At 38.7% G+C, this 15626-nt stretch overlaps 1 protein-coding gene and 2 non-coding genes across 5 annotated transcripts in view; all 3 read left to right on the forward strand.

The window, feature by feature from the left end:
- The window catches only part of NOP58 (NOP58 ribonucleoprotein), a 33335-nt gene extending 18690 nt beyond the window's left edge, over positions 1 to 14645 (forward strand). For 2 of the 3 annotated variants that reach the window (XM_027590144.2, XM_027590145.2), the window contains 10 exons: positions 1614 to 1678; positions 2603 to 2737; positions 3717 to 3862; positions 4565 to 4691; positions 6804 to 6967; positions 8782 to 8916; positions 9114 to 9175; positions 10935 to 11068; positions 13828 to 14003; positions 14370 to 14597. In XM_027590144.2, the coding sequence (XP_027445945.1) occupies positions 1614 to 1678; positions 2603 to 2737; positions 3717 to 3862; positions 4565 to 4691; positions 6804 to 6967; positions 8782 to 8916; positions 9114 to 9175; positions 10935 to 11068; positions 13828 to 14003; positions 14370 to 14420 (1195 nt within the window). In that variant the 3' untranslated portion in view covers positions 14421 to 14597. Of the gene's footprint in view, positions 1 to 1613; positions 1679 to 2602; positions 2738 to 3716; positions 3863 to 4564; positions 4692 to 6803; positions 6968 to 8781; positions 8917 to 9113; positions 9176 to 10934; positions 11069 to 13827; positions 14004 to 14369 lie in introns of all 3 variants that reach the window. The other variant, XM_027590143.1, reaches the window with a different exon arrangement.
- LOC113921208 lies at positions 3923 to 4005 on the forward strand. Its single transcript, XR_003519603.1, has one exon. It is a non-coding gene; the product is annotated as a small nucleolar RNA SNORD11B (small nucleolar RNA).
- On the forward strand, positions 4839 to 4922 carry LOC113921207. The gene has a single exon (XR_003519602.1). It is a non-coding gene; the product is annotated as a small nucleolar RNA SNORD11 (small nucleolar RNA).
- Positions 14646 to 15626: the final 981 nt, after the last annotated feature.

Genomic DNA, 15626 nt, shown 5'->3' on the forward strand with positions numbered 1-15626 from the left:
ACCAGAGCACTATCAAAAATAGCCCTAGGGCGCCTGGGTGGCTCAGATGGTTAAGCATCTGCCTTCGGCTCAGGTCATGATCCCAGGGTCCTGGGATCGAGTCCCGCATCGGGCCTCCTGCTCCTTGGGAGCCTGCTTCTCTCTCTCTCTCTCTCCCTCTCTCTCTCATGAATAAATAAAGAAAATCTTTAAAAAAAAAAAAAATAGCCCTATATATTAATACAGTTAAAAAGACATGTTAGATTTATATTAAAGTAGTAGTAAACAGGTCTGTACCTTTGGACAAAAAATAGCATAAATCAACGGAAGGGTTAAAACTGCTGAGTTACAAAGATGAACAAAATGCATAAAAATCAAGGATAACTTTGTAATAAGCATTTTTGAGAGCGCACAAGCAGCTAAACTGAGTCAGGATTCAAGCTTGTGATTAATTGACATTGTATAACAGTAGTGGTTCTCAATCAAGGGCAATTAAATATCCCTTAGAGGACATTTGGCAATGGCTAGAGACATTTTGGCTGTTATAGGTGGGGTCACGTCTCTACTAACATGAGTAGAGAACAGGAATATTGTTAAACATCCACGGTGCACAGAATAGGCCCCTACAACAAACAATTATCATGCCCATATCGTTAACAGTGCCAAGGTTAAAACCTTATGTACAATAATGTTCCTCTGTGGGCTTTCTGTTTTCATGTGTTAACCTGGTGTAAAGCCTTGAAACCCTGTAAAAATCATACATGAACCAATATGATTTGTACTACACAGCATTATCCTGTTTGTCTTTCACAAATTAATTCGTATTTCAGCAGGACCGATGTATTTTCTTTTTTTTTTTTTTAAAGATTTATTTATTTATTTTTTGAGAGGCTGAGAATGAGAGAGAGAGAGAGAGAGAGAGAGAGCACATGAGAGGGGGGAGGGTCAGAGGGAGAAGCAGACTCCCCGCCAAGCAGGGAGCCCGATGTGGGACTCGATCCCGGGACTCCAGGATCATGACCTGAGCCGAAGGCAGTCGCTTAACCGACTGAGCCACCCAGGCGCCCCTGTATTTTCTTTTTTTTAAGATTTTATTTCAGAGGGACAGGACAAGCATGAGTTGGGGGTGGGGCAGAGGGAAAAGCAGACTCCCCGCCAAGCAGAGAGCCCTATGTGGGGCTCCATCCCAGGGATCTGGGATCATTACCTGAGCAAAAGGCAGATGCCCAACCAGCCACCAGCCACGCAGGTGCCCCTGTATTTTCTTTTTAAATGTGTATTTCCTAATTTTGCCTATTGTATTCTTGTTCAACTGGTTTTCCTGTGTTGGGAAAATTAATGTAGCTCTAAGAGGGATTTTGGTTTTAAAGTTTTTTAAGGGGTGCCTGGGTGGCTCAGGCAGTTAAGCGACTGCCTTCAGCTCAGGTCATGATCCCAGAGTCCTGGGATCAAGCCCTGCATCGGATTCCCTGCTCTGTAGGAAGCCTGTTTCTCCCTCTGCCTGCCATTCCCCCTGCTTGTGCACGTGCTCTCTCTCTCTGACAAATAAATAAAAATGAAGTTTCTTAAGATGTTAATTAAACTCTTTTCGTAGCTGCTGTCAGTAATTTTTTATCCCCCCCCCCCATCCTCAGCTTGTCCCGATACAGATTGAAATTTAGTGCTGATAAAGTGGACACCATGATTGTTCAGGCAATTTGTAAGTATAGTGCATGTGAGGTCTGATCCTCATAACTTTTTCCTGCTGTTAAAACTGTATCTTTTATCTTTTATAATTTTATCAGTTGAAGAAGGAGAAGATTAATTAGAATTTTTAATAGCGAAGTAAATAAACTAGAAAATGCAGACTAGAAAAGGCAAGCCACCCATAATTTGACTAGTTGGAGATAAGGTGAATTAACACTAGTGATGTTAACAAATTTGTCTTTTTCCATGAAGCAAATCAGTAAGTGGGATCTAGTGCATTGTGCTTTTTTCACTTGGCTTTTTAATAGGTCATTCTCCCATGTCATTAAGTGAATTTTGGAAATATCAAACTCTTTAAGTTTCCAAATTTAAAAATCCCTTTAAATGGCAATTGCATTTCTGGGTATGTACTCCAAAGAATTGAAAGCGGGTACTCACAGATACAGATACACCTATGTTTGTAGCAGCATTATTCACAATAGCCAAAAAATGGAACAACCTAAATACCCAGTAACAGATGAATGGATAAACAAAATGGGGTACATACACATAATGGATAATTATTTTTAAACCTTAAAAAGGTTTACAACATGGATGAATTTTGAAAACAAGCTGCGAAATAAGCCACGCAAAAAAGACAACTGTTGTGTGATACCACTTATGAGGTACCTAGAACAGGCAAATTGTAAAAGACCAAAAGTAGAAGAGAGGTGGGGAGGTGGGAATGAGGTGTTATTATTTAATGGGTGCAGAGTTTCCATTTGTGGATGATCTAGAGTTCTGGAAATGGATAGTGGGTGATTATTGAATAATATTGTGAATGTGCTTGATGCCACTGAAACCTACAATTAAAAACGGTTAAAATGGTAAATTTTATGTATATTTTAGTTTTTTTAAGCCCTTTTAAGTTCCTCTTTTTCATTTTAATCTACTGCAGCCTTGTTAGATGACTTAGATAAAGAACTAAACAACTACATTATGCGGTGTAGAGAATGGTACGGCTGGCATTTCCCTGAATTAGGAAAAATTATTTCAGATAATCTGACGTACTGCAAGTGTTTACAGAAAGTCGGTGAGTAACTTTAAGGCATTGAAAATAATTATTTGCATCCCAAAATACGAGTTATAGTAATTTTTTTCCTTAACAAGCTTCCCAGAGTTCCTTACAACTTATGTGTATTTTGGGAGTGTAGCCAAATTAGTGTCTGTTAGAATTCAGAAACTGGTAATTTGAACTTTCACGTCAATGGCCAGTACAAGAGAACGTGGTTCTCTGATTTGGTTTTTCTTAAATTGGCTTCTTTTTTTTTTTTTAAGATTTTATTTATTTATTTGACAGAGAGAGAGAGACAGCGAGAGCAGGAACACAAGCAGGGGGAGTGGGAGAGGGAGAAGCAGGCGTCCCGCAGAGCAGGGAGCCCGATGTGGGACTCGATCCCAGGATCCTGGGATCATGACCTGAGCCGAAGGCAGACGCTTAACGACTGAGCCACCCAGACGCCCTTAAATTGGCTTCTTAAGGTGGAATGTATCTCAGTGAATTTACCATTAATAGGAGCAACCGTAGACGTGGGCTATCCTGTGATATGTTAGAATACTAAAGCTGGTACTGCCCTCTCTACTGTTAGTGTTATATTCCATACCAGTGTACAGTGATATTACTAGTAGAACAACCTAAGGATTGTTAATAAATAGGACTTAACGAGGTTCATATTGCATTACCATATTACCACCCCAAGAATTCATGGCACTGACTTTAATAAAACTTTAGTTATAAATTGTCTGTTATAATATTATTAGTCCTGTTTTTTGGGGTATTTTGTTTTTATTCTAATTTATATCTTTTTGGAGGGAGATGATGGGGAGAGATTTTAATCTCTAAAAATCAAGCCTTACATAAGGAAAATTAGTAGGTCAAACTTGTTCGCTTTTTGTTTTGTTTAGGCACCCTTTTCATTGGCTTATCTCTACTTTTTTTTTTTTTGACTATTTGGATTTTATATTATTTGTTGAAGAGTGATTCTCCCTCATCCTCTGCAAACATTCCATAGGCGATAGGAAGAATTATGCCTCAGCCAAACTTTCTGAATTACTGCCAGAGGAAGTTGAAGCAGAAGTGAAAGCAGCTGCGGAGATATCAATGGGAACAGAGGTTTCAGAAGAAGATATTTGCAATATTCTGCATCTTTGCACTCAGGTAAACTATACACATAGAGAAACTAGTTGTGGTGGGACCGGCTATGTAATAATAATTTTCTGATGGCAATGATGATTTTTTAAGCTTACCATTCACCTGATAAATATGAGGGTGTTTAGTCACTACCTCATCTGATGCCATCTTGATTTATATACTAAAGGAAGTGGAGAGAATACTATCTAATTTATTTGTATTGTTAGCTAGCATTGTCTGGATAATGAATTATGAATCTGTTAAGAAGACCGAGAAATACAGCTTGAGTTATTTAATTCCAGCCTCTATGTTTGTATCCTGGCGTGCTTCCCCGCCCGCCTCCCCCACCCCCCCCGATTTGGAGATCGCAATAGAGCATGTGACTCTTGATCTTGGGGTTCTAAGTTCGAGCCCCATGTTGGGTGTAAAGATTACTTAACAAATCTTAAAGATCACACAAAAAAAAGATGAAAATGTCTATCTAGCCCTTGGAGTTTTTAAAAATAACAGTAATACTGACTAATATTTTTAGGCAGTGTAGTAGGTTGTTTGCATTTATTATCTCATAAAGTCTCTCTTAAAATGGGAAACAGATAAGGAATGCTTTGTTTTCCCAGGATTACACGGCTGATCTATGACAATTTAGGACTCCATTGTTTCAGACATGTGGTTTTTATGTGATTTTTACACAAGTCATTTATGGTATATTCATTTTGTTCCTTATACTAGGTAATTGAAATCTCAGAATATAGAACCCAGCTCTATGAATATCTGCAAAATCGAATGATGGCCATTGCACCAAATGTTACAGTGATGGTTGGGGAATTAGTGGGAGCACGGCTCATTGCTCATGCAGGTGATGATTTTAATGTAACTTATAAATAGGGATATTTAGATTGTTTTTCTCCTAGGATTATTTTTTCATGTAAAATTACATTTATTAAAAAATTTAGGTAATAAATAAAAGTAGATGGTATATGGGAGAGGACTAAGGACCAAGTAAGTGTTCAATGATGATTCTGATGCGTATGCCTGATATCCTTTTGGATAATGAAGGCATCTTCAGTCACTACCTCTTCTGAGACACTTGTGGTCTGTTGTCAGATGTTTATTATCATTAATGAGAATAATCAGATGAATGCAGGAGGTTGAAATCAGTTAATATTTACTACCAGGTTAGGGGCACCTGGGTGGCTCAGTTGGTTAAGCACCTGACTCTTGATTTCGGCTCAGTCATGGTCTCAGCTTTGTGAGATGGAGGCTGCTTAAGATTCTCTCTCCCTCCCTTTCTGCCCCCCCACCTCTAAAACAAACAAACACAAACCTCATCAGATTAAATAGGAATAGTTCTCACAACAGGTGATACATACCCTTTTTTTTTTTTTAAGATGGTTCACTGGGCGCCTGGGTGGCTCAGTTGTTAAGCGTCTGCCTTCGGCTCAGGTCCTGATCCCAGAGTCCTGGGATCGAGCCCGGAGCCCCGCATCCCACTCCCCCTGCTTGTGTTCCCTCTCTCGCAGTCTCTCTCTCTGTCAAAAAATAAAATCTTTAAAAAAATAAATAAAATAAAAAAATAAAGATAGTTCACTGCTGAATATGCTATTTTAATATATTTGACATGCAAAATATTTTTAGTAAATTTATAATAAGACTTCATATGTGTGTGTGGTGATGTTACAAAGAAGGTATGCTATAAAAATGTATAATTGAGTATTTGCAAATAGAGTGAAGTATCACTATTATTGGAGTCATCATTACAATCTGTCACAGAAGATCTTAATGTTATCATTTACATCAAAGTGTCTAAACTAGAATAACCCCTATAACTGCATCATTAGACAGCCCATTCAAATAACCTCAGGTTTGAGGTTGGGATCATCTGGCTGGTTTTTTGTCTGCATCCAAATTTTCATAGGCTTAACTAAACTTTTGTGGTCAGAGATGCAGGGATTAACAAGTTTGTGTTGAATTTTAAATACATATCTAGTGGTTGAGCGTTAATGTTGGGGGTCTGTTCTGACAAAATCTGTGCAATAAATCTAACAAAGCAGTAACTTTTTTTTTAAAGATTTTATTTATTTGACAGAGACACAGCAAGAGAGGGAACACAAGCAGGGGGAGTGGCAGAGGGAGAAGCAGGTTTCCTGCGGAGCAGGGAGCCCAATGTGGGGCTTGATCCCAGGACCCTGAGATCATGAGCTGAGCTGAAACCAGATGCTTGACAACTGAGCCACCCAGGCGCCCCAAAGCAGTAACTTTTTATACCTGATTAGTGTACTTACATCTCCTAATCCATATCTTAAACAACAGAGATAAAGTGTGAGAAAGTTATAACATAGTTCTATTGAGATGTCCTGAGTATCCATATATTTGTATGTTTTTTTCCTATCTAAGGTAGAATATTTGATGTCTAAAATCCTCCTCTGTGGTATGCTAATGTAATGTAGAATAGTTAATACCATCTCTTGGGCAAATAAGTTTAATTGCACCTTCAGTTTGTCGTAAGCATTCATTGTAAGCCTCTGCTTATGGTGCTACGTGGATAAATCACAAATGTTGAGGCTTTTTAGGGAATCTCAGACTATACAATCTATATCAGATTTTTATTTACTCTGGTGGCTATAATACTTAGATTATATGTCTTATGTTTAATACATGGAACTTTCAAATACTTGGAATTGCATTCCTTGGATGTGAGGGCGATCTGGCTGCGACATCTGTCACCCCATTGATCGCCAGGGTTGATTCGGCTGATCTGGCTGGCTAGGCGGGTGTCCCCTTCCTCCCTCACCGCTCCATGTGCGTCCCTCCCGAAGCTGCGCGCTCGGTCGAAGAGGACGACCTTCCCCGATAGAGGAGAGGACTGTTCTTTGGTCAAGGGTATACGAGTAGCTGCGCTCCCCTGCTAGAACCTCCGAACAAGCTCTCAAGGAATTGCATTCCTTGTAACTACTTCTTTTTTTTGAAGGTTCTCTTTTGAATTTGGCCAAACATGCAGCTTCTACAGTTCAGATTCTTGGAGCAGAAAAGGCACTCTTCAGAGCCCTGAAGTCTAGACGAGATACCCCAAAGTATGGTCTCATTTATCATGCTTCACTCGTAGGCCAGACAAGTCCCAAACACAAAGGAAAGGTGAGTTGCATTTCTTCTTCTTTTTTTTTTTTTTTAAGGATTTATTTATTTATTTTAGAGAGATAGAGGGCACAAATGGGAGGGGCAGAGGGAGAGAATCCTCAGCCAGACTCCATACTTAGCACGGAGGCTGACAAAATGATTTTTGACGAGGGGCGCCTGGGTGGTTCAGTCAGTTGGGCATCCGACTCTTTGGATCTCAGCTCAGGTCTTGGTCTCAGGGTCATGAGTTCAAACCCATGTTGGGCTCCACTCTGGGTGTGGAGCCTACTGAGAAAGCACCAGTGTAATTAATTCTCATTGCATATCGACGCTGTGCCACAGCTAGATGAAATTCAAGTCAGTGTTGAATTCTTTCCCAGCGCGATGACCTTTTGGTGTAGGCGGGCGACCCTTTGCCCAGGAAGAGGGTGTCGGAGTGGGGCCAAGCGGAGCAGGCCTCCGGGGGCCCTGCCAGGTCTGGAGTACAAAATGCTAAGCGACAGCAGGCAGCGCAGCGAGCCAGGCGCAGGGTCCCGGGCCAGCCCCAGGAGGGGCCGTCGGAGCGTGCTGAGCCAGCCACAGCTTCCCGAGGGAGAGCACGGCCCGCGTACGGGCGGGGCGGGGGCTGCCGGCAGCCGGTGGCCGCGGGGGAAGCCCCGGGGCCAGCACACAATGGGCGGCGGCGAGAGGCCAGGCGCCCGGCCAACGCGCCGCCGCACCACGTGGGCCGCAGAGCGCGGGCCTGGAGCGGCCCCTCGGCCCAGGCGGGGCTGGCGCGGCATACGTGCACGCCGAGTTGCATTTCTTCTGAGGCAGGTTGTTTTCTCTCCCTCCCCCACCCATCGATAACTCATTTTCTGCCTATTCTATAGTATGCAATAAAATTTTTCTACTTCTTTGTCATTAAATAGAGAATGGTGAATTCTTGAGTTAAAAAGCACTTTTGTGAAAGGAAATAACATAAAGTGTTGCTGGGGGCACCTGGCTAACAGAGTAGAGCATGCAGCTCTTCATTACAGGGTCGTGAGTTCCCAGCCCCATGTTGGGGGTTCCCAGCCCCATGCTGGGAGCTTACTTAAAAAAAAAATTATTACTATTATTTTTTAAAGATAAAGTGTTACTGATCTCGTTAAAGCTGTTTTTTTTTTGCTATATTAGGATTTTTCTAGAATCCACCTGTTTGTGAGAGATGGAGTAGATGGCACATCACAAATTTTCTGTGTGGCAAGAAATCAATTTAACGTTGTCATTTATGAATTTTAAAATAATAACCATGCACTGTGATCAATACCTAGTGGGACTTAAGTGAATCCTTTTAATAGCCCTGTGAGCTGTAGGTATCAATTTTATAGATGAGAAAGCTGAGTCTTCAGCAAATATTAAGTACTTTCAAGCTTTTTGGTTAGGGTACATAATTTAACAGAAACAGAAATGTTATAAAATTCAGAGCAGATTGATGAAAAGGGTTAATTAGCTTAAAAGGGGGGCTACGCTTTTTCCCGATGACCTCATGGTGTAGAATTAAGGTCACTGACATTAGAAGGGTAGTTTGAGCTTTTTTTAGACATGAACTGCTGCAGTATTATTTCATCCAACAAAACGAATGGGGTTGTATATAACCAGTTAACCATTGAGAGATTCAGATATAAGCTAGGTGGTTTGAGTTGTATGATTCATAATACTTCCTAATTCCTGACTTTGATAAAAAAATACTAGAGTGAATGATAGAGTTGATGATTTGCTCCAGTTTTCTCATGAATAAGTTATTGAGGATTTTATCATCTCAACTTGGAATATAGTTTGAATGCCTCTAACTTCAAGTTCTCTATCAGATTTCTCGAATGCTGGCAGCCAAAACTGTTTTGGCTATCCGGTATGATGCTTTTGGTGAAGATTCCAGTTCTGCGATGGGAGTTGAGAACAGAGCCAAATTAGAGGCCAGGTTGAGGACCTTGGAAGATAGAGGGGTAAGGACCGCATCCTGCCTATTATAGAAGTGTTAGCTATCAAAAATTAATAAACTTTAAGTAGTTTATGTACTTACTCATTTCACCTACTAAGTAGTTTTATTTAAATGATAAATTTTAGTATGTCTAATAACATCTTTTGTTCCTGCTGTTGACAGTTTCCCGTATATTTACAAAGATTTGGTATCTTTTCTTAGATAAGGAAAATAAGTGGAACAGGAAAAGCATTAGCAAAAACAGAAAAATACGAACATAAAAGGTAAGTACATTTGGGGGAGGATGCGTGAACAATATCTGCTTATTAAATTTTAATTGATGACAGCAATGTTTATAATAAAACAAACACCTCAGTGTCTCTGATTTTTTTTTCACAGTTTTCCATATTTCTAATTTTTAATCACAATTTCATATTATTGTAATAAATACATACATGGTATATATTTTGGCTTTTTCTTCTCTTTTTTTTTTTAAGTCTTATTTATTTAAGTAATCTCTATACCCAACATGGGGCTCAAACTCATAACCCCGAGATCAAGAGTGATATGCTCCTTCAACCGAGCCAGCCAGGCAGGTGCCCCTTGGCTTTTTTTTTTTCTCTTCATATTTAACTAGTTCATTTTCAGATGTTGACAGTAAATAGTATTCAGACCCCACCATGAAACGAACAAAAGATATATGTAGGGAGGGGGATTTTGGTTATTTGAGGTGATGTTCAGTACTGATGGAAGTAGAATGTGGTGCAGTTTTTCTGGGAAGTGGTTTGACAGTATGTATCAGGAGTCTTTAAAATCTTTCTAGTCAAAAAAAATAAATAAAATCTTTCTAGTCATTAACCCATAAATTCTCCCTTAGGACTCCTGTAATTAAGAATTTTAATAGTAAAATTTTAAACTGGGCAAGGAGTAACATCTTACTATAAATATATATTCATATATATTTAAACGTACGTATTTAGAAAAATTGCTTCCCTAATTCTGGAAAGAAACCAAAAGTGTTCTGACTATGGGCGTTAATATTTTATGTTTTATGAATTTTCCAAGTTTTCAACAGTGACCATATATATATTTTGTAATTTTTAAAGATTTTATTTATTTGAGAGAGAGAGAAACAGCATGAGAGGTGAGGGTCAGAGGGAGAGGCAGGCTCCCCACTGAGCTGGGAGCCCGATGTGGGACTCGATCCCTCATGACCTGAGTCGAAGGCAGTCACTTAGCCAACTGAGCCACCCAGGCGCCCTATTTTGTAATTTTTAAAGTCTAATTTGGTGTCTTTAGTTGGTTAAGTATGGATCTTTGTTTTTTAAATTATTGTTTTTAATGTATAAAAATTAAGCAGCCATGACTCTACAAATAAACTTAAGAAATGAAACATTCTTTGGCTTGTTTTGAACAGTGTTTTAATATTCCCATGCCATTATGCTTTTGACTTTAAACACATGCACTTGAAGCACCAATTATGAGATTTATTAGTTCTTGTTTTAGGCACTTAGTACTTCAGTTTTTTCATTCTACATTAGAACAAAAGCAAATGCAGGCTTTTAGGGAATCTTCATCCATATGCAGCCCCTTGTTCTTCTGCCTTTTGGGGTTTTGTGATGAAGTCTTCTGTGTTAACTTGATTTAGGTTTTTTGTTTTCATTGAATTTGCTTATTTCTAAAACTTGAATTGCTTCAGTTTTTACTTTCTAGAGTAATCATTTGTTGTAAAGAAATTTTCTCCGTTTTTCCCCATACTGATTTACTGTTTTTCTATACCATAGTAATTACATTGATTACTAAATGAGAATTCATTTTAACTCACCACTTGAAGTGTGATTGACCTACTTGGAAAATAGTGCTTGGTATCTCTTTACCTTTTGGAAATTACTGGTTTTCTTAAACTGCCCCAAAGCTACTAAAATGAAACAGTTTTGTATACTTATATAAGTATTATCTAATGGCATTTCTTTTAAACTTCCTTAGAATGATTTCAGTTAAAAGTATTTATAGAGATTTTCTATAATTCTTTGACTCTTATAGTGAAGTGAAGACTTATGATCCTTCTGGTGATTCCACACTGCCAACCTGTTCTAAAAAACGCAAGATAGAACAGGTAGATAAAGAAGATGAAATTGTTGAAAAGAAGGCCAAAAAAGCCAAGGTTAAAATTAAAGGTCAGTTTGAATTTTTAAATGTTGCTTATATTCATATTCTTTAAGAAAGATGGACTTCATAAGTCTTGGGGAAGTAAGTACATGCCATTGAACTTTATTGTGAAACCACCCATATTGAAAGTTAATGGTGTTTTAAGCCATTGTGTTCCTTGAGAATAGTTACGGTATTACATTTATCAGACTTCATAGAGGAATGTGAGAAGCATTTCTTTGAATATATGGAATCACATATTATGCTAAGTGTACCAAACTTCACTTCCTACCACGTGAACTATTTTGAGAATCAGCTTAAAAAGGAAAAAAAGTTCATGGTTTTTAAATTAGTCTCTGATATATTTTTGTTATAGGTAAGGGTAGAATTTGCAGAAGTGGTTTTCTTCATTGTTTCTGTTATATAGAGTGGACTAGAGTAGTAACATATTGGTAACCATCATTATAATAATGATATTTAATAGGTACTCTCCAGTGAACTAGGCTATCTTGCAAAGTTGATAAGCAGGTAACCCCATTTACTAGAAGTACCTGTGTTGAATGCCTGCCAGCTAGTCTATCAGGAAAATCAGGCATGAAAGTAATGACTGATTTAAGTTTTGGATTCTAAATAGCTTAGTGGTCAAAAATATATTATCAGCAAATGTGGATTCCTGCCCTGGCTGAAGAAAACATAAAGTTATTTAACTCTTACATTTCTCTTTATTGATTAACAAGTAAGGTGATCCCTAAGTCCATTAATAGCATTTGAAACAGCAAACTCCAGTATCTTTACTTATATATCGAGTAAGCTTTTCAAACTTAACATTCTTATATCCTTGTCACTCAGTCTGTTGCTCCACAAATTTGTCTTATTAATGGCAGTTCTAGTTGCTTTGACCTTTAACCTTTAACCTTTACTCTTTTCTTACAACCCAAGTCTACTCTGGCAACAAAATTTTTTTTTTTTTTTTAGATTTTCTTTTTAAGTAATCTCTACACCCAGTGTGGGGCTCAAACTTAAAAATCCCAAGATCAAAAGTCGCATGCTCCACCAACTGAGCTAGCCAGGTGCCCCTATTCTGGCAACAAATCCTCTCAGTTCAGTTCTACTTTGAAAATATATATCCAGAATCTAACCACTTATCTTATCCACCACTGCTTAACAGCCACAGTGGCACCCCCCCCCATTAACCCTCTCATTTCGTTTTACTCCATTAGCCACACTGGTTGCCTTGTTACTCTTTGATTCTGCCAACTCTCCTCTCCCAAAATAACTTTAGCATTTGCTCTTCTACCTGGAATATTTTTCTTCAAGATAGGTGCATCATTCACTCCTTTGCCTCTTCCAGGTGTTGCCTGCCTGACTGTCCTGTCTGAAGTACCTGTATGCACTGCCTTTCTCAGTGTTTTTCTTCCTGCTTTATTTTTATTCTTAGCACTGATTACTGTGTAAAATATTGTATGGTTATATCATTTTTCCTCTCCACTCCTAAAAAAAAAAGATACATAAGGACAGGGATTTTATTGTCTGTTTTATGCCCTGCTGTATCCAGTTGTCTAGGAAATGGCCTGGCATTTAGTAGGTGCTAAATATATTTTTGGTGAACGAATTTCTAATGATAGGTACCTATTATTGAGTTCTTTTTTTTTTTATAAGATTCATTTTATTTATTTATTTGAGAGAGAGAGAGAGAGAGAGAGAGAGAGCACGAGCTGGGGGGAGGCAGAGGGAGAGGGAGAAGCAGGCTCCCCGCCGAGCGGGGAGCCCGATGCAGGGCTTGATCCCAGGACCCCAAGATCATGACCTGAGCCAAAGGCAGACACTCAACAAGCCAAGCCACCCAGGCACCCCTGAGTCTGCATTCTGATGTGCCTCGCATGATATATTATCTCGTTAAATCCAGTAAAATAGGCATCAGTGAGTTTTACAGATGAGTAAATGGGGTTTACAGAAGTCAATGACTTCCTCTCAGTGTCAACAGCAGGTTGAATAAACCCAGGTCTCTTAACTCCAGAGCACAAATTCTTTTTTTTTTAAGATTTCATTTATTTTTTTGAAGATTTTATTTATTTATTTGACAGAGGCACAGCAAGAGAGGGAACACAAGCAGGGGGAGTGGGAGAGGGAGAAGCAGGCTTCCTGCTGAGCAGGGAGCCCGATGCAGGACTCAATCCCAGGACCCTGGGATTGTGACCTGAGCTGAAGGCAGATGCTTAATGACTGAGCCACTCAGGCACCCCTTTATGTATGTATGTATGTATGTATTTATTTATTTATATTTATTTATTATTTATTTATATTTATTTTTATTTATTATTAAGAGAGCACAAGCAGGGGAAGCAGCAGGCAGAGGCAGAGGGAGAGGGAGAGGGGGAGGGAGAAGCAGACTTCCCGCTGAGCAAGGAGCCCAATGTAGGGCTTGATCCCAGGACCCTGAGATCAGGATCTGAGCTGAAGGCAGACGCTTAACCGACTGAGCCACCCAGAGCACACGTTCTTAATCATTTATAATGCAATTGACAATTTCCAAAAAACATTGGGTTTAGAGATCAGATGATCTGTTTCAATCCTAATTTCCATACATGGCTACATGATCTCGTGAAGTTAGTGGTCTTGGACTACGTAGATTTTTGAATTACCTTTGCACTTACAAAAATTTGTAATAAATAAACATTGGATAGTCAACCAGCATGATGGGAAAAAACAGATTCAAAAGGTGGGGAAGTGAGGTCTGATATAGTGTGTTAATTGTTGTGTCCTTATACTTAACCCCAACCCCATTCAGTTGAAGAAGCCCCAGTAGCAGCAGAGGAAGAAGAAGAAGAAGAAGAAGAAGAAGGAGTACTAGTGGTAGAAGAACAGGAGACATCTGTGAAGAGGAAGAAGAAGAAGGACAAAAAGAAACACATTAAGGAAGAACCGCTTTCTGAGGAAGAACCATGCACCAGCACAGCAATTCCTGTATGTTTGGTTTTAATACTTTGTTGGCATGGGCCAGGTCTCAATTTTATTGTACTCTCTATATTTGAAATGAGCAGGCCGTCAAGATGGTTTCATAGAAGGAACAGTAAAATAAAAATCATATTGTTATAAAACAGGCCATTTCCCAAACCTAGAATCTTATTACAAAATGGGTTTACATTGAGGAACAGAGAATATAACTTGCTACAGATTTTCATAGAGGTGATTTTTATATTTTTAGGTTTTAATCTTTAACCCAAATTTGTTTTTGAGGGAAATAGATCTACTTTGCTTCTTATAAGATAAAGTTATTATTCCTCACCCATACATTTACAGCTCTTTCAAAAGCATTCTTGTTATTTTCAGAGTCCAGAGAAAAAGAAGAAAAAGAAAAAAAAGAGAGCTAATGAGGACTAATTGAAGGGAACCATCTTTGAATCATCGGGATACATCACACTTAAGATTCAGTCAGCAATGTATCTGAGATGTTGTCTAACTGAGGGAAGGTTGGATGAAACAATGTTACTAATCATCTAAACCTTTCAAACGTATGTGTCTTGACACCAATTCTGTTAACTTGATTATGTCATCATTTCTTAGAGTCTTTGTTACACAAATAAAAATATTTTCTTTGTATTTTAAGGTAGTTCTGTGATCTCTATATTTTAGGTAGATAATTATCCTTTCTGTATTTTATTTAGCATTTGATGATTATTGCTTTGATAATTATAGCCGAAAAGTGAGAGTTGTGAATTATTAATTTGAAACTTAGCCTTTTGGAAGGCTGTGATTAGGTGGACCAATTTAAGAGCCTCACTCTAATGTTTCTTTTTCCTTTTTGGACTGTCTCTTTTTTTCTCCTTTTCTCCTATTTTTCTGCCTTTGTATTTATTTAAATAAAGCTGTGTTTTGTGTTCAAAATTTTAAAATTAGGTGAGCAAAACTTTTCTGTATCCCTTCAGAAGTAAAAAAAATTGTATCCTTAACTTCATTTTACTTCCTAGTTCTGAATGGAGCAACAAAATAATCATTAACATTAACATAGCTGTAGATTTTTTTCTAAGGTGATATTTTTAATAGGATAACAAAATGATTTTATAGTAAAGAATGGGGGAATAACAGGAAAACAAGATGACCAAAAATAAAATGTCCATGGGTATAAACCAGGACATAGAACACCAAAGAGAAATCCTTGTTTCTAAAATACAGTATTTCCAGTATGTGAACAACAGCCTGATTGACAACCATATAGTCCCGGCGGCCACAAATTTCACAGGGCTGCTCCGTCTTGCATCTCCGTGTGTGCCATGGGCATGGTGCTAAAGCCCAGTCAGTAAAAGCATTCAACAGGTGGAGGAGCTAAAATGGTTATAGCTTTGGGACGCCTGGGTGACTCCAGTCAATGACACGTTTGATTTCAACTCAGGCCATGATCTTGGTGTCCTGGGATCCAAACCCTGTGTCCAGCTCCCCACTTAGAGGGGAGTCTGCTTCTCCCTCTCCCTCTGCCCCTCCCCACTCTGCATGCTCGCTCTCTCAAATGAATAAATAAAATCTTTAAAAAAATAAAATGATTATAGCTTTGAGTTCCCTCTGCTTTTCTTGTAGGCAAGTCCACAGCCC

This window comes from Zalophus californianus, chromosome 3 (assembly GCF_009762305.2).
Source record: "Zalophus californianus isolate mZalCal1 chromosome 3, mZalCal1.pri.v2, whole genome shotgun sequence".
In the NCBI taxonomy this organism is placed as follows: domain Eukaryota; kingdom Metazoa; phylum Chordata; class Mammalia; order Carnivora; family Otariidae; genus Zalophus; species Zalophus californianus.